Consider the following 20,572-nt stretch of genomic DNA (forward strand, 5'->3'; position numbering starts at 1 on the left):
TGGCTAGTTTGCCTGGTTGAGAAATGCCAATTCACGGCCTAAACTGTGTCTGAAAAAACTTTCCTAAGAATAAATAGTATTAGAGGAAAAAACACAAACTTCTCTTTTCTTTGTTAACAATTCTGATCATCATTTATAAGGCCTTTCAATGCATAGGCAGTGTTTTAAGTAAAAGTAATTTAGGAACCCTAGAATTTTAGAGTGGGAAAGGATGTACAGATCAGAATTCAAAGCTCTATCTGTGGGTGTGTGTGTAAAATACTGCTTTGGGTCATCTTTGATACAAACTTATTTAAAACGTCCGTGGCCTGTGTTGAGAACCAGATAGGAACTATTTGGATGTCCCCCATCTTTCTGCCTCACTCTCTCCCATTCCTGTCAAAGCGATGGGGGGGCACAGCAGCAAAAGAGAAATAAAAATATTACTGCACTCCCATCAACAGAATGAGGCCTAATGAGGTATACGCAGCATTGTTAAAGAATGTGTGTATGCTTCAACCGCATTAATATTTTATTTAGCTGTCTATATGCGACAAAAGATTTCACCTTTTATTCTAGTGCTGATTAGGGCTTAGGAAATAGTCTTCTTAGATGTCACTAATAATGTCCCCCCAAACCTGTGATCTCCAGCAGGTAGTCCAAGCCTACTTTTCCACCCAAGTATATGGGCTGAACTTGTCTTTTGCTAGAGATGTTAAAAATCGTAATGTCTCATGTCAGTAGCAATAATGAAGGGGGAGATTGGCTTTAATGACATTATAAGAATCATTATGTTTAATTTATTGCTAATTAATGCTGACAGGTGTTATATGCCTTGAGTTGCTTTCATGTGAGTGTTACGTGCTGTTTCTTTTTCTTTTTTTTAAATTGTGTGTACACATCCCTCCCCATTCATTCATTTTGATTCTGACAATTTACACAGCTTTCTGTCTTCTAGGTTCCCCCCCCATATGGTCCCACCACATCATACTCTACACACGACCGGCATTCCCCACCCGGCCATAGTCACGCCGACAGTCAAACAGGAATCTTCCCAGAGTGACGTCGGCTCACTCCACAGCGCGTAAGTGTCCTCCTTCCGATCAGTTTCTCTTTTGCCGCGTGTTTAGCCGGTGGCTCCTGGGTGGTGGCGCTCTGTCCAAGGTTGGCTGCGCTGGTGTGACTCCAGGAAACACCCAGCTTTACAAAGAGGGAGACATGCACCATGCGGGGCTTCACGGCTGGCACCCACTGCGGGGGAGAGAACACAACTCTTTCTTTGTGTCCTCGGACGGACTGGGATTTGCAACCACTTCCCCGTCCCTGACCCCTCTCTGTCCTGCGAGCATGAGAGACACCAGCTGAGATGGAAACGGCCACAGTGTGCTTTCCCCTCCAGCTTGGGACAGTTGTATATCTGTGAGCCTTGAGGAAGTGATAACAAAATCTCTCACCCCTCCACCCCCCTCCCCAACCTGTTTTTGTGCCATTTTCCAGGATGGAGAAGACCCAAAGTGGGAGTGCGCTTCTCCTTCCAAACTGCTAGGGTATTGAGGCGGTGAGGAGGTGGGCTTTCTGCTGCCGAGGAAGCTGAACCTTGCGATTGTTTATTGGGTGGTGTCTGTCTCTTTTGTCTCCATCCAGAAAGCATCAGGACTCCAAAAAGGAAGAAGAAAAGAAGAAGCCCCACATAAAGAAACCTCTTAACGCATTCATGTTGTATATGAAGGAAATGAGAGCAAAGGTTGTAGCCGAGTGCACATTGAAAGAAAGTGCAGCCATCAACCAGATCCTGGGCCGAAGGGTAGGTGGCTCCCCCGCTGGGAGAAGAGGGCCAGAATACGACGCAGTGGGTGGGCTGGCACATGTCCCTGTCCCCACTGCTTTGGAGAGTCCCTTCCCTTTAGCCACTCTGAGTCCTTCCATGGCCAGCGTGGAGTTGGAACCAGTAGCCCCGCACTCGAGTGAGGTTCGGAACGGCCACAGCCTGGTCTTCCCCACCTGCAGAGAGAGCGAGAATAGAACAACATAGGCAAAAAGCCAGGTTCTGGCTGAGCCCTCCTGTTAGTGCCGGGCCCCTGCAGACTGTCGGCACCTGCAAATGATAGCATTTCTGCTGGAAGCGCTCTCCATGCCCCAGCCACAGTGTGGTTTGTGACGATTCTGCATCTCTCTCTCTCTCCCCCCACTGTGTCCCCTCCAGTGGCACGCACTGTCCAGAGAAGAGCAAGCGAAATACTACGAGCTGGCCCGGAAGGAGCGACAGCTTCACATGCAGCTGTACCCCGGCTGGTCCGCACGGGATAACTATGTAGGTGGTTGCTTTTTCTCAGGACTAGAGTCTGTAGAGATGTGTTGGTTGTCCATCTGGACAAAGGGAACACAACTTGCCAACACAAGTCAGCCCTCAGTTACCATTCAGTCTGCCCAGTCCTGGGACCGTTAGCATCTTACCCGAGCACCAGATTGGAGGATTTTGTCTGGCTTCCTGTAGGGCTTCCATCAGCGTGGGATGGTTCCTCAAGGAAGAGGGATGAGGCTCCAGCTCAGGGGACCCGTGGGGTCAGTTTAGGGCTGTTCACACTTTCTTGCCGATGTCTTTGAAGAGACGTGGCTCCAGGTATACACCCAGTGAGGCTTGTGTGCTTCTTAGCAGTGAGGGTGGCCTTGCAGAGAAGACCAGGGGGTAGGGGTCGAGGGAGAGCGTTTACTTCCTCACAGCTGTGTTAGCAGGGCCTTCACCCTTAAAAGGGAAAAATGGAACAGTTGCCTTAGGCTGTGGTACAGTAGAAGTTGGAAGCCTAGTTCATCCTGAGAGGGGCATGATGGAAATATCCCTGAAAGTAGCCAGTAGAAGTCATCCTTTGGCAGGATGGATGAAGTGACTCAGGGCCCAACAGGGTAGGGAGAAAGTGTGTGTGTTGTGCGATGTGTGTGTTCCTGGGCTCTCTTTGTTGGCTGCAGCATTTGCCTAATTTCCTCCCGTGGGTTTTAGAAAACACTGTAGGGTTGTTGTCTTTACTAATCACAGTGATAGCGACACTCAGGGTTCTTCTCTTCCCGTAAACTGGCTCTCGTCCGTTCTTTCTTATTTTGTATTTTGCCCAGGAGCTCAAGTTCTGGGCCAGCTCTCCTCGCTAAATGGATGAAATGTCTCTTGTTTTGCCTCATACTTATTACATGGCATTTGGTTTCATGAAGTGATTTTTACCATCCGCTCTTTCTTCGGGGAAAAACAAAACCTGTCTTAATGCCGGTAGCAGCCTTCTCCTCCCAGTTCTTTCTTGTCAGTGGCCCAGAGCCGTGGGTGATTCTTCTACCCATCAGTGCTCCCTGACCTAGCTCTACCCTGGCCGTCATCCGTGGTGAGGAAACTCTCTGTGTATGTGGCTTGAGATCCATTCATTTATTGCTGATTGTGAACTTACTGTGCACACAGGGTGTGGAGATTCAGAGTTAAATCAGAACTCTCTTAGAACTTACCAGCCATCAGGAAGTCACAGACATCTGCGTGGATATATGGGTCCTGAGTGAGGGCTGTCTTCTGCTTGCTCTGAGTAGCAGTTTTCATCACTTTTTAGTCTCATCCCTATAAACACACGCTCGCTTCTCTACTCTTTGCCACGTGGATGGGGGAGGACCGAGACGCCCGTGTCTCCCTCACTGCTGCCAGCCATATCCCCGTAGGTCCCATGCCTTTAGCTGGTAGCACTAGACTGTATTCCTCCTGGGAGTTGAAACAGGAATTAGTGCTGGTACCTCTCAGTGGCACGTTTGCTCTGCTCAGAGCCCTTGTCACTCACAGATGGTCAGGCACAGGGTCTTAACTGCTTGGGACCTTTCCATTTGTCCTCAGCATGTGTGCAGTGGGGAAGCCTTTCTTCTGGAGCTGAAAGGAAGAGGATAAGAAAGTTAATGCTCTCCCACAGGCTTGCTGCTTGCCCTCACCTGACCTCGAGGTGGAGATAGCCAGCAGCAGGCAGGCTCCGCAGCCTCCGCGTATACAGCCATCTCGTTTCAGGACAGCTTTGCTCTCCTGGTTTTGGGTCAGAAGTTCTTAGAGTTCATCTCCAGCTTCTCCCTGCTACAGACCCAATTCTTTGAGTAATCTAGAATGGTACCACAGAGAGGAATTCAGCTACACTATAGGTATCCTATCCCCAGTAGACATTTTGGGTCATAGTAGGGCCTTCACGTACAGCTGTGCAGGGCGTGCACTGCACAACTTTAGAGTGTGCCATTTACACTACGGTCGATGTGTGTGGTGCCCCCTGGAGTTGTGCTGGGTGAAACCTCCACAAAGGTACAAAGCTGACTTTGTTAGCGCTTCGAAAGAATGCTACCATGGACTTCCCTGGAGTCAGACAAGGTATTGCCCAAGGTTTTTTGTGAAGTGCTTTCTAGGTTTCAGAAGATTCACGAGACGCTTGAAATGACTTTAGCTCAGTTTTACATTTGGATAAGGTTTGGTATAATAGGGGAACCCCTGAAAAGACTTGAGAGAAAGTTTAGAGGTAGATCTGGATTTGGGGCTCTAGGAGCTTTACCTCTTGTAAGGGGTACTGTCAGATTCCTTTATCAGTGGTTCATTACACATGAGTTTGAACACACACAGCCCTCCTTTCCTCCCTCCCTCCCTCTCCTTCCTTTCTTCCCCCTCCTTCCCTCCCTCCTCCCCTCCCCCAGGAAATGGTCTGTGGAACAAGAATTAGAGTTAAACTGTTTATAGATTTGATTGTGGTGGGAACTTGTTAGTATTCTTTTTAAACTGACTTGAAATAGAAGCTTCTATAAATTACTTTGGGTACTGTAAAGTTCACAAGGTTCTTGTAGAAAAACTTTTCTCAGCTAATCACCTTATCCCTCTTTCACGTTCCTGCTTTTCCAGCCCAGTGGTGACAGAAGCCTTTATACACTATTGTAGCAAAATAGAGTTGAGTAAAACAGTCACATTTGGGTTGTTGGACTTGGTACATTCTGGAACACAAGAAGAAACATTTTGGTCCCATGGTGATATCTAACCCGTGGCCTTGTAAAAGAAGTTATTGCCTTTCTAGCTCTTTTCCGTTAGGTTAACGAGATAAATCCCAGGCCATTTGCATATCTTGAGCCCCGAGATAATGGGATGGCCGCTTCCCTTGAAATGCATCTCCCCCTTCACTACTTAGTGTTTATTTCTTCATGTCCTCTTCCGATTAAAACACAGTCCCTGTCCTCTAGAAGCCTTTAGTCTAAATGATCATTTCTTCAGCCATGAACATCTTAGTTATGTGTCCTAAACAGACAGCTTCCCAGGGGTAGCGGATATGTTCACCTGCCTTTCAGAACATATTGCAGGAGATTGGAAATGGGTGAGGCCTGTATTACAGATGACCGGGAAGCCCTTGGCTACATGGATGCTGACACCACCTGGAGTTGAACTGTTTCTGTGCCCCACTTGAGATTTTCTTTCAGGTTCCTAAACAAACTGAAACTAGACCCTCCTGCCTGTTCCAAGATGGCCAGGTGGTACTTTGCTCCTGACACAGGAGAGACACAGACATGAAGATGGGCCGCTGGGGTTCATGAGAAAGCACACGAACTCCTTTTCTTTTTTTGACCTGGATGCCAAGGAACATGAAATGTTTCCGATGGAAACACTGAACTGAAGGCCCATAGAGATTTCCCAAGAGGCGCAGGCCCCCAGATCTGAGAGGCTTTCTCTAGAACCGTTGGTTCTCAGCCCTCAGCTGGATCTGAAGCTCAGTGGCATCTCTGCCTTGGGGTTCTCCTTACAGGGCCTTATGGGTTCTCGAGTTTTCTACCAGTGGCTGTTCTTGTCTCTTCTTGAGTTGACGTCAACATACCCTGAGAACTTTTAGGCAAAGGTTAATATTTAGGTATTCTGAAATGAATAGACATGTCAGACCACCAGTTCCTTTTGTTTGTGACGCTTCATATATACCAGGCAGCTAACTCCTATGGATGGGACTGGAGCTAACGGGGTGAGGGAGAACTAGCTTCAGATCTGGAAGGGGGCGGTTACCTCTACAGAGTTCTTCCCTACTCCCATTCCAACTCCACAGACGGGAACAGACCGTCAAGGTATCAGGGAGGGTCAGATTGGAGAATGAATCACTGCATGCAGTGTATCACCCGTAATCCATTGAGAGCCTTCCTCGGAGGGCAAGGCAGTAAATAGGCAGGCAGTGTAGCCTGGCGGATAAGGGCTGTGGAGCCAAGATCGCCCGGGTTCCCATCATGTGGCCCCATCATCCGGTAGCTCTGTCATCTCAGCAGAGTGCATGCACTCCTCTGTGCCCCAGTGTCCTTATCTGTAAAATTGGAATGATGCTCACACCTGGTGTATAGGATTGTGTGAGGATAAATGAGTCACTAGGAATAGCACACTTAGAATCATGTCTGGCACATAGTATGTGATCAGTAAATGGTAGCTGTTATTACTAAGAGTATTATAGTCGTTACGAAAGTGGAAAATGGCGAGAGCCGGATGTTCCCCTTTATGGATATCCACTTGGCGGTTTGAAAAGCAGCTTAGATGGTTTCTGGCTCTGTTTCACCTTTTTCCTCCCCTTCCGTCTTTAAAACCAAGGCCCACGCTACAGTGCCAAGAAAATCCCGTACACACAAAATCACACAAAAATTTTATGTTTTGATTCCGAATGAGGACCATTTGGCCTTAATAAGAGATTTGCGTGGGGCAAGGAGGCTCTCACAGCCATCTCAATATCGTTCATTTGTCCCCAGGCTCTTGGGCCACTTCCAACCCTGTTTCTCCACACCTCCCTGAATCTTCGCCATCCAGTTCTCCTCTCCCCTTTTATGGATGCTCGGGGTCAGGCTTGAGGATGGACATAGACGTATCGGGAAAGAGGTCTTTCCTCTCTGTCCTGCTGATCCCTTCTCTTCTGCTGGGCGCGCGTTCCTTCAGCTGGAGCACAGTTGAAGGGCGCTTGGATTAAAGGCGGGTGGGGGGTGGGAAAACACTCAGGAGCCCGTGCGGATGGAGATGGCAGCCAGTGCCTCTCCTCCTGCCTCCTTTCCAGGTGAGCCCAGGCGCCCTCCTCCCATCTGCTTCCTGAAATAATTCCCTGTGTTTCATCTGTTCATCATCTAGGGGAAGAAGAAGAAGAGGAAAAGGGACAAGCAGCCCGGAGAGACCAATGGTAAGTTTGAATAAGCAGGATGGAGAAAGGGAGCGGTACTCTGAGGACCACTCTTTTATGTCAGGCGTCTATCTGGGGGAGGCAGGAGAAATTCAAGGCCAGGACATTGTTGCTGGGGCGGGGGGACCCATCTTAGCCAGCCTTTTTGTTTATGCATTTTAATTAATTGCTTCATGACTGCCCTTTTAAAGCTAGTAACATTCATTGTTGCATGAAAAGCACATTGTTAAGTCTAGTGGAATGTGTTTTAAAATAACTGCAGAGCCTGTAAGTGGAGAGCGGTAGGCATGCCTAGGCGGGGATTTATACAGTCTGCTTATTTTGTATGTGTCTGAGTAGGGAGAAGGAGGGGGCTAGGGGAGCAGAAGGGGTGTGTGCGAGTGTTTGATATTAACTGGGCCGTTCCTGAATGTTCTGATGCATGCCTTTACAGTGGTCAATTGCACCCAATTTAAATTAAGGAGGTTTGTCATTCTCTAGAAGAAATTAGAAATACTGCATAGGCAATCTCAGGTCCCTTCGAGAAGGCCAGGCTTTTACAAACAACGACAAAAACATTTTGAAGGCTTTGTATAATTTGTTCTTTTTTTTCAGAACACAGCGAATGTTTCCTAAATCCTTGCCTTTCACTTCCTCCGATTACAGGTGCTAATGTCATTTTGAGTCATTAAAATAGTTGATAAACTGTTTTTTTAATTTTTCTTGCCATTATAGTTTTATTAACATGAAACACGTATGACCTTTGAACATTCTTTAAAATGACCATCTACACGGTTTCGTATGTTTCGGTAGATTTTTTTTTCAGTTGCTTTTGTTGTTTTTTTTGAATTTAATTTAACTTCTGCTTTGTTTATTTATTTTTCCCGTAACAGTTGTTTAAGCCATGATGACAGTGATTTAGAGTTGAACTAACTGTGCAAATTGAATATGCAGTATTTCTTTAAAAGAGACTGGTTAAAAAAAAAAAAACAACAAAAAAAACAGAAACCAACAACAACAACAAAATGGAAGGAATTCAGTAATAAACCTCCTTAATCTAATGGCATTTTTTTCATCGCTCCCACTAAGTTTTCTCACGCAAGCATGCATCCGCAGTATGATTATTTTTTCCTTTGCTTTTTTTTATTTTAGTTTTTTTTCCTTCCTTTTGCTTTTCTGCTCATAACTTGCAAATCCACTAGCATTTCACTGACTGTACCTGCTTAAATGCTGCTGTGAGCTTCCAACTAACTCTTAACAGCTCATTCACACAGCCTGTTGACCTTTATCTGTTCCTCTCTTAATATTAATGAAAATAGATTTACAAAAAGAAAATATGAACATTCCAAAAGCTGCAATATCCCAGTACCACAACCCCTTTCTTTCTTTCTTTCTTTCTGTTTTGTTTCGTTTTGTTCTGTTTTTATTTGTAGTTTTTTTTTTCTTTTTTAAACTGTTGTACTCTGAGAAGAAAAAAGCATGTGACAGACTTAATTCCCTCCTTTGCTTTATTTTCTTCTTTAAGAAAAACAAATTGAGAGAGAGAGAGAGAGAGAAAAACAAAAAGCAGAACCAAAAGAGGAAAAACATTTAAAACTTAGTTCTTCAGTATCTAACTTCCCTTTATCAGTTCAAACCAAATCGGAGAGACAGTCCTTAAAGAAGGGATACTGCAGCTTTATTTGCAACAGCTAATTTCACAAGTTGAATAAGAATGTGATTTTTTTACCTTTTTTTTTTTTTTAATTAAAGAAAGTTAAAAACGAAAGTCAATATTATGTAATTAGTAACCAGGTCATTGATTTATTCCCTTTTTTATTTTTATTTTTTTCTTATTTGTATCTTTCTCTTCCCCCCTCCTATCTCCTTCCCTCTCTCTCCCTCCCTCCCTCCCTCCCTCTCTCTCTCTCTTTCTCTTCTCTCCTTTCCCTCTCCCTCTCTCCCACGTCCTCCTCTTCCTCCTCTTCCGCTTGCTTCTCTCTTGAACTCATTCAGACCTGAGCGCTCCTAAGAAATGCCGAGCGCGCTTTGGCCTTGATCAACAGAATAACTGGTGCGGCCCTTGCAGGTGTGTATAGATTTCCCAGATTCGCTGTGCTGGTTTGCAGCTGGTCTATTTGGTCCTTTCCCCCCTTCTCTGGCCTGTTGCTTTGTAGCTCTGTGTGTGGATCTTAGGAGACAGGAGGGCGCGGGACACTGCTCTGTGAGGGACGTGCTTGTCCTCCTCGCTGCTGCTAGCCAAAATGCCACTGTAAAACAGCATCATTCGTGCCTCCTCGGGTCAGCGACAGCAAACCCCAGCGCGCCCCCTCCCAGGGAATGTTGCCTGCCAGCCCCTTCCTCCCGACAGCCCAGGATGGGGGCTCAGTGACATCCATCGTAAGCCTGGCCTAGGTAGAAGCAAATAACGTCACCTTTTCCCCTCCTCTTCTCTCTCTGTTTTTATTTTTTCCTTGTTGTTTTTTGGTTTCTGGTTGTTGTTTTTTTCTTTGTGTTTTATCGTTTTATTTTATTTTTTTTTCTTTTGATGCATAGAAGTCCTTTCCTTTCATGTCCTTGGTGAGGGAAGACAGTCAAATAGAACCGAGGTGATAGCGAAGACAAGTCAGCTGTAGCTGAGATTTCACATCCAACTGAGCACGACCCACCATTGTGTTGTATTTTTTGTGTTTACCTTATGCTAACAGATGCAAATACTCCAAAGAAGTGTCGGGCACTGTTCGGGCTTGACCGACAGACTTTATGGTGCAAACCGTGCAGGTATATTCCCTACTGCGAGGCCTTTGGGAAAAATCAAAGCATTCTGTCCTTCTGGTACCTTAGTGTGTCAATATATTTTGACCTCATTCCTATCTACTTCCCTGCTGGCATCAATGACTAATGATCCTCATTCTTCAAAATTTCCTTGCTAATTTTATGCCGTGTCCTCTCCCTACTTTTCTCTTTCTCTCTTTCCCCTGCTCTTACAAGTAACATATCCCTGGTGGTAGGACCTAGACCACAGCCCTCACAGACCAGGACGGGCACTTATCCTTTTGCTTTGAAAGCCAGCATTCTGGAACTGGCCCGGCCCTGTCAATGCTTCCGTGGCATGTCTGCAGGACAGAGAGAGCGCCACCATGTCCCGAGGTTTCAATGAGCTCAAATTGGCAGCAGTAGCATTCCCATGCACTTGGAATCCAGACACTTGGAGAAGGGCTCTGGGGCAGGCTTTTTTTGGTTTCGTTTTGTTTTTTTGTTTGTTTTCTGTTTCAAAACCACGTCTCTGGACAGAGGAGCTTGGTTAGCTGACATTGTTTTACAGTGCTGAAAAGAAGCGTGGCATTGAACGGCATGCACCAGCTACAGGGCTGCAAGCAGTGAGTCGTGCAGTCACGTACCGCAGTGCTGGTAGCCTGCAGAATGAAAAATATATATCTATACATGTATTTAGAGAGACAGAGAGAGCACTGGTTCCAAAGTGAATCAGGAGAGTCCAAATTAAACGCCTGTGTTCCACCTGCAGGTTCCATCCAACCTGTAATTTCAGGGAAGGTGAAGGTGTAGGTACTTCCTTCTTGGTGGAGGGATACCAACTAGTTCCTGTCTCATTTCCTTTCCTTTAATGACCACCTTTGGTTAAATTTGTTGTTTCTTTGTTCTGATACAAGCAGTCTTTGAATTTGGAATATTATGATGGTAGGTATCTCAACACCCAAACACGCTCCCCTGTCTGTAGTGCCTCCCTTGTCACGTGTCCCTCTCCTCCACGCCCTGCCATGTGTTCCGTGTTTAGACGTTAGCTCAGATGTCCATTCCATTACGTGCATGCCCACCAGTCTCCTGTGTCTCTTCCCCCTCCCCTGACGCCTAACGAGACATGGGCGAAGTGCCTCGCGTTGAGCAAGCGTCGAGGGGAGAGAGGGCCCGAGAGTCTGTCTTGACAGAGGCTGCCCCCCACAGGCGACCCTCATGCCCATTGATGGAGGACCGGGGGGCCTTGGGTGCACGTCCAGCAGGAGAGGGGACACCCCCCCCACCCATTCTATGAGTTGACAGTGCCCACGGAGGTGACAGGTGGCCTTGCCACGCAGTCCCGGGGTCTTGTCTGTGCAACAGAAAAGAGTTTCACGATGCAGTTGGTGGAGGGTGTTAGGCATTTCGTTAGGGCTGGCCTGGAAGATGGGAACTCTGCTGACCCTATCTAGGCGGTGAATTTGTGTCAGATTTTTCTTTGCGCTGAGTGGGAAGTTAATTAGCTACAGAATCCTGCTCTGAGACGCCTGCCGTGGTGAAGGGTTAGCTGATCGCAATGCCCACTCCTAAGGGAGGATTTCCCACGCTCTGTAGAAACACATGGCCGACAGCATCGTGCGCCCCTCGCAATGTGCTTTGTTGCCTCGTTTGTGTATTTTATTTGTGGGAGGTGAGTGGTGGCTTATGAGTCCCTTTTTCTGCTTTGGAAGCAGGTAACTGCAAGTTAGACTTGGCACTTTGGGGGATGAAAGTTAATCATGACCAACATTGACCAGACAGACAGTCCTTTCTCACACCCAGCTGCACCTTGCTTAAAGCGGAGTGTGGAACCTTCCTCAGAAACGAGACTTTTCCTGACATTTTTACAGAACAAAAACAAACCACCCCAAGCCTTCGGAGCTGCTTCATCAACATGGTTCTCTACAGTGCAGCTTGGGGGCGGGGGGAGGGCAGCTGTCAGTGTGGCAGCGCAGGTGCTCAGAGGTCCTTCCTCTCTCCTCAGCACCATCCTTCCTCTTTCCCGCCTCAGCACCCTTAGACCTTCCGTGGTGGCCCTTCTTCCTCTGTTGGGGATATCGTTTCGTACTCTAAAAGCTTTAGCAGATGCGTTTCTGCTCCTTTAAGTGCCTAATTCCAAAATAGGGTCAGGAAGAGCTCTTACTTTCCTTTCAGAGTGAATCCATAAGAAGCTAAAAATGGATTTTTAAGGGGCCACCCCTTGCTGGGAGATGGAGCGTAGGTGGGGGAGGGTAAGAGAATGGGGTTTGTCCCTTTTTTCCTCAATGTTTCTTCTTGACTTTGCCAGGATCTAGCTTGATGCTAAATCAGTGCTTAAAAAAAAAAAAAAAGAAGTTGCAAAACGAGGCATTTTCTGGCCTGTCCGAAATGGACGTGTTCCACTGCCGTCTGCTCCGCCACCTCTTAGAAGGAGCGGTCGCCCTGTCAACATAGTCTTCGTGTACCGTGTTCAGATGCCCCCACTCATCCCCACGACCACGGAAACTTCCTATCATGAGGAGGGCAGGAGGGGGGAGGGGCGCACCAGAAACGCTCCTAGCCAATCAGGGCTCCTCACTCCCTGCGCAGGGTTTCTAATTTTATTTGACATTTGAGGACATTTTAACAAGATTCTGTTTTGAGCCCACCAAGTTGCTTTTCCCATCTTTTTCACTCTGCCCTAATATAGCATGGAACGCTGCTGGATGTCATTCCCTTGTTTCCTGTTATTTTTTCCCCTTTCTCTCATTTGTCCCTGTCTTCTCTCCCATTTGTCCCTGTTGCTTTCTCAGTTTTGCTTATGCCCCCCACCCCACCCCCTTTCTTATCCCATTTTTAAAATGCATGGACATAGTTTTTTGAGTATGTTTTGATCTGCAGGCTAAGGTGGTTTAAAACTCTGAGAGGCTTAATTATTTGTCTTGAGTTTCTGGGATGGGAGCAGAACCCACAGTCTATTTCAGTCTATCCCAGAGGAGAAAAAGGAACCTTGTCAAACTGAAGGTGAAGGGGGGCGCTGCCCTTGCTTTCCTAGAGTTCCTTTGGACCCAGAGCAGGGATGGATAGACCCTGAGGCCACCAGCCCAGTGGGTCTTGGCCTCTGGGAGTCAGGAAGGGCTGAGCATGTGCCTTTTCACCCCCCCCCCTCCTGCCATCTTGCGGAGTCCACACCTCACGCACCGAGGGGCATCATCAGACAGCTCTGGGGCACAGAACCAAGGAGGAACTCATTACACCCACTTCCTTTCAAAGGCCAGTGACATCTGACAGTGGTTGCCTTCAACCAGGCAGCATCTTAGTTGCTTTCCCATGACCGGAAGCCAGCCGGCGCTTACAGACAGAGCGTTATCAGCTGTAGTTCTGACTATATTCTCCTTAGATCAGCACATTCCCTGTATCTGCATTACTTTTATAGCACGTGTGGGGTTGATCGCCAGGATCACTCTTCCTACCAAATATTATCCCATTAGACTGGGATGAATAACAGGAGAAGCTTTGAGGTCACACGCTTAATGTCTTGAATTGATGTCCCCAACTTTAGATGATAAGCAAGAGAGGCTCTGAAATTCTCATTCCTATTTCTTACATAAACAGGAAATGGAGAGGGGAGATTCTCGTTTTGGTGCAGGGCAAAATTAGTCTTTCTGGTTTAAACCCTAATCCTGACGACCCCCATTCAACAAGGTCCATGCTGTGATTCCCTGGCACTTCTTCTTTGTCGTCACTTCCTTGTGACAGGCTGTACCCTCCATTCACTGGCCCTGGCATGTGGACCAGGGCAGGATGCCCCTCCATCCCATCCTCACTGTCTCTCCTCCTAGCCTTCTCACTATGGGGTGGGGGAGGGGAAGACCCCAAATCTTAAAAAAAAAAAATCAAGTTTGAATCATAATTTAATCCACAACCTGCAGGCCATACAACCAGTTATTCTCGTTCCTTTGGATCATTTTCTGTTTTTCTTATTCTTCCCCCTCCCCCACCTTTGTTTATCCTCTTCTACCTGTTTTTTGGTGGTTTTTTTGTTTTGGTTTTTTATTTTTTGTTTTTGTTTTCTTTTTGAGTTTATTTGGTTTTCTTTTCGTTCCCCCCACCCCTCCCCCCCCAACCCCACCCCGATTCTGACCTCTCTTGATTTGGTGTGGTTCTTAACAGACAAGCCCGAAAACTCTCTGGGCGCCAGCAGCCTCTGGTGGTGGTGGTGGTGGTGGTGGTGGTGATGGTGGTGATGGTGGTAATGGTGGTGATGGTGACGGGTTAAAACCTTTAAGCCTCTTGCTAGCACTGCCTTCAGCTCTGTGGGCTCAACAGTCAGCATTCTGAGAGTTTCAGATTGATACGAGGCGCCTGGGGTGGGAGCTCTGTCTTTCTCTTTCTCTCTCTCACACACACACACACACACACACACTCACACTCACACACACCCAATTGGCGGGGTAGGGATGGTAGTGGTGGAAATGGAGGAGGGTGGTTATGATGGGGAGTGAGGGCGTGTCTAAGCCAAAAGAGAAATAACAAACTTTTGAGTTCATCTCAGTTTGCACCTAGCCACCTTCTGGCAAATCAGTGCCGCCGTCTACAGGTGGTACCCTTTCGCTTGCTGGCTTATATTTGGGCACGGGTGGGGCGCTGGGTATTTAGTGGGGGCAGGGGAAGCAGGTAGGTAGGGAGTTCTGTGGTCTGACATGCTTGGTTTGCTGGAGCAGGCTTAGCTCAGTGAGCGCGGCACCCCAGCGTGACTGTAATCGTCCCCTGGCCGCTGGGCGTGCCTCCGCAGGGCATCCGCTAGGTGACGTCACCTCGGCTCTGAGCGTTAGAGAACTCTCTCCCGTGGCATCTTTGCCCTTTATTCACAGATAACTCTCTTCCCCTGTTTCTAGGAGAAAAAAAAAGTGCGTTCGCTACATACAAGGTGAAGGCAGCTGCCTCAGTCCACCCTCTTCAGATGGAAGCTTACTAGACTCGCCTCCTTCCTCCCCCAACCTGCTAGGCTCCCCTCCCCAAGACGCCAAGTCACAGACTGAGCAGACCCAGCCTCTCTCGCTGTCCCTGAAGCCCGATCCCCTGGCCCACCTGCCCATGATGCCTCCGCCGCCCGCCCTTCTGCTTGCCGAGGCCGCCCACGGCAAGGCCCCCGCCCTCTGTGCCAACGGGGCCCTGGACCTGCCTCCCGCCATCCCTCCCTCATCTCTGGCGCAGCCGTCGACATCTTCCTTACATTCCCACGGCTCTCTGGCCGGGACGCAGCCGCAGCCGCTCTCCCTCGTCACCAAGTCTTTAGAATAGCTTTACCTTCCTCAGCTCCGGTTGCTCTTTTGTGGAGTGTTGCGTTCTGCTTTTCTTTATTTCCCGCGCCCCCTTCTGCCAGGTTTTTGTTTTGTCCTCTTTTCCGTTTGTGCCACGTGGCTACATTAGTTAATGTTTATCGAGTTCATTGGTCAATATTTGACCCATTCTTATTTCAATTTCTCCTTTTAAATATGTAGATGAGAGAAGAACCTCATGATTCTACCAAAATTTTTATCAACAGCTGTTTAAAGTCTTTGTAGCGTTTAAAAAATATATATATATACATAACTGTTATGTAGTTCGGATAGCTTAGTTTTAAAAGACTGATTAAAAAACAAAAAGGAAAAAAAAAGAAGCAATTTTGAAGCAGCCCTCCAAAAGGAGTTGGTTCTGTATTATTTGTATTAAATACGAGCTTGCGAACCAATCATTTTACATCTGGTTTTTAAACCATAAGGGCACAATGAATGCAGTGCCATTTACTTTTTTTTTTTTTCCTGTGTGAAACAACTTTTATTGTGATGTTACTTGTTATTGTTTAAATGTACAGAAACAAAGGGTTAAAATGTGTTAATATACCTTGTTCCATGGTGTTGTTCTTTTGGGGGGAGGGGGATGCTATTCAACAATTAATGGAATCACAACGCTGTTGGACCAGTAGTATTTATTGCTTTAGAGGTTGCTTGTCAAACCTGTACGTTGTCCCTTTTAAAATATGTTTTCCTTTTTCTTGAAACTGTATAAAGTTTTTTTCCCCTTAGCATAAGCATCTTATATATAACAACTCATTTGTACAAGGTTTTTAAGTTTATATATAAAATGTGTATATATATATTTTTTGTTTCCCTTTTGGACTTTTTTTTTTTTTTTTTTTTTTTTTTTGCCGTATGAAACCCAGATGCCGCCAAATGGACATTAATAGTTGCATTAAAGGATCAGTAGCATTAACAAAAGTTGCTTTAAAAGCCATTATGTAAAACAAGACTTGAAAATTAGTGAGGGAATTTTAGCGACGCTGTACGAGCAACAGTGGAAATTGTCCCGTTTCCCCTGTGAACTCGCAGGCGAGCGCCCTGCACCCTAAGGACATGGACTGACCGTGTGCAAAACTTTATGTGCCAAAATTCTCAGTGACTTTAGCTTTCTCTCTCTTTTTGATGCTGTAATTTTTGTTCATCATGTTTTGCTGTGATGTTACATAGGTAGATTTGTATGTAGTTTTAATGTCACCTATAACAAGATGTGTTTGGTAGCAGATTGTCCAGAAAGCATTTTAAATGAAGAGGTATAAACCCTTAAGGGCCAAAAATTCTGTATATTAGATTACTCTTAAAGGAAAAACCAGCTGCCGCTTTTATGTACACGTATGACATACAAGTAGGTAGCAAACTTTAAAAATAAAAAAAACCTAGGCATGTTGATGTTACAAAATGCTGTATAAAGCTGAAACCTGTTCATTCAGTGCCATTGTAGTTGACATGAAGCGATTGTAAAACTGTCTCCGATTTTTCTCTGGTTTATTAAAATGCTAACTATAACATTTTTTGTGAATACTTTGAATGTTTCCTAACAGTTGTGATGTTACTGTTCCGTTTTATGCTCTTATTCCAATTTCATTTTTAATGGTTTGGAAGCCATTTTTGTAATGAATAAATGTTCATGCTGTACAGTATCTGTAGCATGCCGTTCTGGATTAATAAAAGCAACTTAGTATGTGCAGATAAAGGCTGGTCACTTGTTTCTGTAATTTGGCTTTTATTTCTGGAGAAGCTGGATCCGCCTTAACCAAGAGAAATGTGTTCCCAAGCTGGAATTTGAGACCCCGTGGTTGGTATGGGTGGTGGGTGGTGACTTGGATACCAGAAAGGGGCCTTGAACTCTTATGAGGGGTTGCTTTCCACCTGCCCCCCGCCCCCCCCGCCCCCATTCTTAATGTCCGTTTGCCATACTTTATGTACCTGGTTAGTTCATTTCTGAAAGCAAATATCACTCTTCCGGCTATAAGACTGTCACGCGGATGTATCTCAGTCGGCCCTCTCAGAGTATCAAGCAGAAATGATTTCATTCCGGTTCATGAGACTTAGTTTGCCAGGAGGGGATTTAAGAAACCACATCATTGCCATTTCAAGGATCATTGATGTGAAAGTATCCTTACTTCCTTCTAAGAATTAACATGTAGGGAGCGATGCCAGGGTGAGCAGTTGTTAAGCAAGAAGGTTTTTAGAAAATTGGATCAAGGTGCTTCCATTACAAGTTTGCGTGGAGGACTCTTGCCATCCCTGAGACTCAAGTTCAGGGCTCTCCCCTGGCCGGGGTGTGCGTTCATCCCCATCGTCAACCAGGGGCCACAGTAAAGATCTTCCTAAGGTTTCCACTGCATTCATTCCTCACGCTGGCTAGGATGGATGGATGGATGGATGGATAGATGCATATGTGGTTCCACATATCTGGACAGCCTCACCTACAAAGGACGTGATTTCATTGGGCACGGAAGCTGTCTGTGTCACTGCCCTTGTTACATACGGTTACACGGTGTTGTCCTTAAGGACTTTTCTTGGAAGCTCTGCTTTGCTCGAGGTGATTTTTGTTCTGTAAAATCTTGATATTTTGTTTTCATTTGCTTTGTATTCCCGGGAAGGAGTGATTCTGGTTGTCCTTCCCCATTTTATTTTGCACACTGGGACCAGAGTGACCTTTGAAAACACAAATGACAATATCTGTTCTTTGTGGCAGTGTGCTAAGCCACTGATGGGCATTTTCTCATTTCATCCTACCCCCTGAGGTAGATATTATCCTCCCCCTCCACTCTCTGCTTTATTTTCTAAAACTGGGTTTGGGAACTCGGAGTGTGTGTCTTGTCCAAAACCACACAGCCTGTAGGGTGGTGGAGCTCGGATTTAAATTCAGCCCTGACTCCAAACCCATGCTCTTAATACCAAGTTATGCCTCCTTGCGTAGTAAAGATGGTCCTTCTCCCACATGGAGTGATGGGATGATCCTTTGAATGGCTTCCTTGTTTGTTCCACCCGCCCTCTGCAGCACACACTCGCTTTCCCCTAAAAGCATTTTTGCCCTTCTGCTTTCAAAGATGCAGTTGCCCTCTGCCTGGAAGGTCTGCTCTGCTCCTGCAGCCTCATTCCTCAACCTTCCGGTCTCCACGTAGATGATACTGATGGTGTCTGTGATCTTTCAGCTTCCTGTCTTTCCCTGTCATTAACATTCTCATCCGCCATCGTGTCAATGGGGGTGGCCTTGTTAGGCCACTAATAACACCGGTCGGTTCTGTGGGCCTTTGGGACTGGATCATTCTTTGCTGTGGGGGACTGTCCTATGCATTGTAGGGTGTTAGCATCCCTGGCCTCTACCCACGAGATGCAAGAAGCACCCCCTTCCCACCAGTCATGACAACCAGAAATGTCTCCAGACGTTGCCAGATGCCCCCTAGGGGGCAAAATAACACCCAGTTTAGACCCATTGCTCTAGGGAACCCCCCAGGAGAGCAGGATTGTGGCTCTGGTGATCTCTGTTTTATACTAGGGTTCTGTTTCAGTGCCTGGCACATTGAGGGTGCTCCATACATATTGGGGGAAGGAATGAACGAGGTTGGCCAACTCCACACCTGTGTTGCAGGAAGCAGAAGAATAGAAACTTCCCATAATGCTTCCAGAGTTTGTGTTCTCAGAACTTCCAAGGTCTCAAGTTACTTCCTTAATCCTTTCAGCCATGCTGGAGTATAAGTCATTGCCCTTGTTACAGAGGCCGAAAAGGCCAGGTGGAAGGGGTTGCTGTTCCTCCATCATCAGCCAGCCTGAGTACAGATCTCTTCCTAAAATTCAAAATGCGGATCACCTAGCCATGTGCTTACTGCTCTAGAACATTTGAGCAATGCTTCAGGGATCTTCTCTCCACCCTAATATGGAGCTTCCTTTTCCCCCAAGCTTGTCTAATTCTGCACAGCTCGGGTTCCAGTCAAACGGCAGGCCGAGTCTTTGGGCCTCAACTCTCTTCTTTTTTTAAAAATAAATTTATTTATTTATTTATATTTGGCGGCACTGTGTCTTCATTGCTGCACACGGGCTTTCTCTAGCTGTGGCGAGCGGGGGCTACTCTTTGTTGCGGAGCACAGGCTCTAGGCACACGGGCTTCAGTAGTTGTGGCACGCGGGCTCAGTAGAGGCTCTTGGGCTCTAGAGCGCGGGCTCAGTAGTTGTGGCGCACGGGCTTCGTTGCTCCACGGCATGTGGGATCTTCCCAGGCCGGGGTTCGAGCCCGTGTCCCCTGCATTGGCAGGCGGATTTTTTTTTTTTTTTACATCTTTATTGGAGTATAATTGCTTTACAATGGTGTGTTAGTTTCTGCTTTATAACAAAGTGAATCAGTTATACATATGTTCCCATGTCTCCTCCCTCCTACCCTCCCTATCCCACCCCTCCAGGTAGTCACAAAGCACCGAGCTGATCTCCCTGTGCTATGTGGCTGCCTCCCACTAGCTATCTGTCTTACGCTTGGTAGTGTATATATGTCCATGCCACTCTCTCGCCTCATCACAGCTTACCCTTCCCCCTCCCCATATTCTCAAGTCCATTCTCTAGTAGGTCTGTGTCTTTATTCCTGTCTTACCCCTAGGTTCTTCATGACTTTTTTTTTTCTTAAATTCCATATATATGTGTTAGCATACGGTACCTGTCTCTCTCTTTCTGACTTACTTCACTCTGTATGACAGATCCAGGTCCATCCACCTCATTACAAATAACTCAATTTCGTTTCTTTTTATGGCTGAGTAATATTCCATTGTATATATATGCCACATCTTCTTTATCCATTCATCTGTTGCTGGACACTTAGGTTGTTTCCATCTCCGGGCGGCAGGCGGATTCTTAACCACTGCGCCACCAGGGAAGTCCCTCAACTCTCTTCTTGACATCGGTTTGGTTTCTTCCTACCTCGGGAAGTTTATTTTCAAACTGAACATCTTTCTAGTTCATCCATGAAAAGGATCTGTGGATTTTTTGTTGCTAAGGGACCCTAAGACAACATCTAGGAGCCCATAACCTCATCTCTGAGCCATATCATTCCTGACCTCTGTTGGGACCTGGCCAAGGAAGTTTGCATGTTAGGAGGGTGTATTAGTTACCTGTGGCTGCTGTAACAAAGTAACACAAAGTTGGTGGCTTCAAGCAATAGCTCTCACAGCTCGGGAGGCCAGAAGTCCGAGAGCCAGTGCATGCTTTTTCCAGATGTCTGGAGCCTCTTCTAGCTTCTGGTGGCTGTCTACAGTCCTGGGTGTTCCTTGTCTTGTAGCCACATCACTCAGATCTCTGCTTCCATCTTCACATCGCTGCCTCCTCTGCCTCTGTCCTGAAAGTCCCTCTGCCCCTCTCTTCTAAGGATACATGTGATTGTGTTTGGGACCCCTGGATGATCCTGGAT

The 20,572-nt window shown here is 46.6% G+C and overlaps 1 protein-coding gene across 33 annotated transcripts in view; it reads left to right on the forward strand.

Annotated features, from left to right (window-relative positions):
- Positions 1-16,868, forward strand: part of TCF7L2 (transcription factor 7 like 2) — a 197,708-nt gene extending 180,840 nt beyond the window's left edge. For 6 of the 33 annotated variants that reach the window (XM_029245326.1, XM_029245328.1, XM_029245327.1 and 3 more), the window contains 7 exons: positions 923-1,063; positions 1,624-1,783; positions 2,183-2,290; positions 7,097-7,145; positions 7,740-7,790; positions 9,120-9,192; positions 14,735-16,868. In XM_029245326.1, the coding sequence (XP_029101159.1) occupies positions 923-1,063; positions 1,624-1,783; positions 2,183-2,290; positions 7,097-7,145; positions 7,740-7,790; positions 9,120-9,192; positions 14,735-15,140 (988 nt within the window). In that variant the 3' untranslated portion in view covers positions 15,141-16,868. Of the gene's footprint in view, positions 1-922; positions 1,064-1,623; positions 1,784-2,182; positions 2,291-7,096; positions 7,146-7,739; positions 7,791-9,119; positions 9,193-9,811; positions 9,885-14,734 lie in introns of all 33 variants that reach the window. The other 27 variants (XM_029245329.1, XM_029245336.1, XM_029245334.1 and 24 more) reach the window with 12 other exon arrangements.
- The last annotated feature ends 3,704 nt before the right edge of the window (positions 16,869-20,572 follow it).

Source organism: Monodon monoceros, unplaced genomic scaffold (genome assembly GCF_005190385.1).
Source record: "Monodon monoceros isolate NGI ecotype Baffin Bay Population unplaced genomic scaffold, NGI_Narwhal_1 Super_Scaffold_4, whole genome shotgun sequence".
Taxonomy (NCBI): Eukaryota; Metazoa; Chordata; class Mammalia; order Artiodactyla; family Monodontidae; genus Monodon; species Monodon monoceros.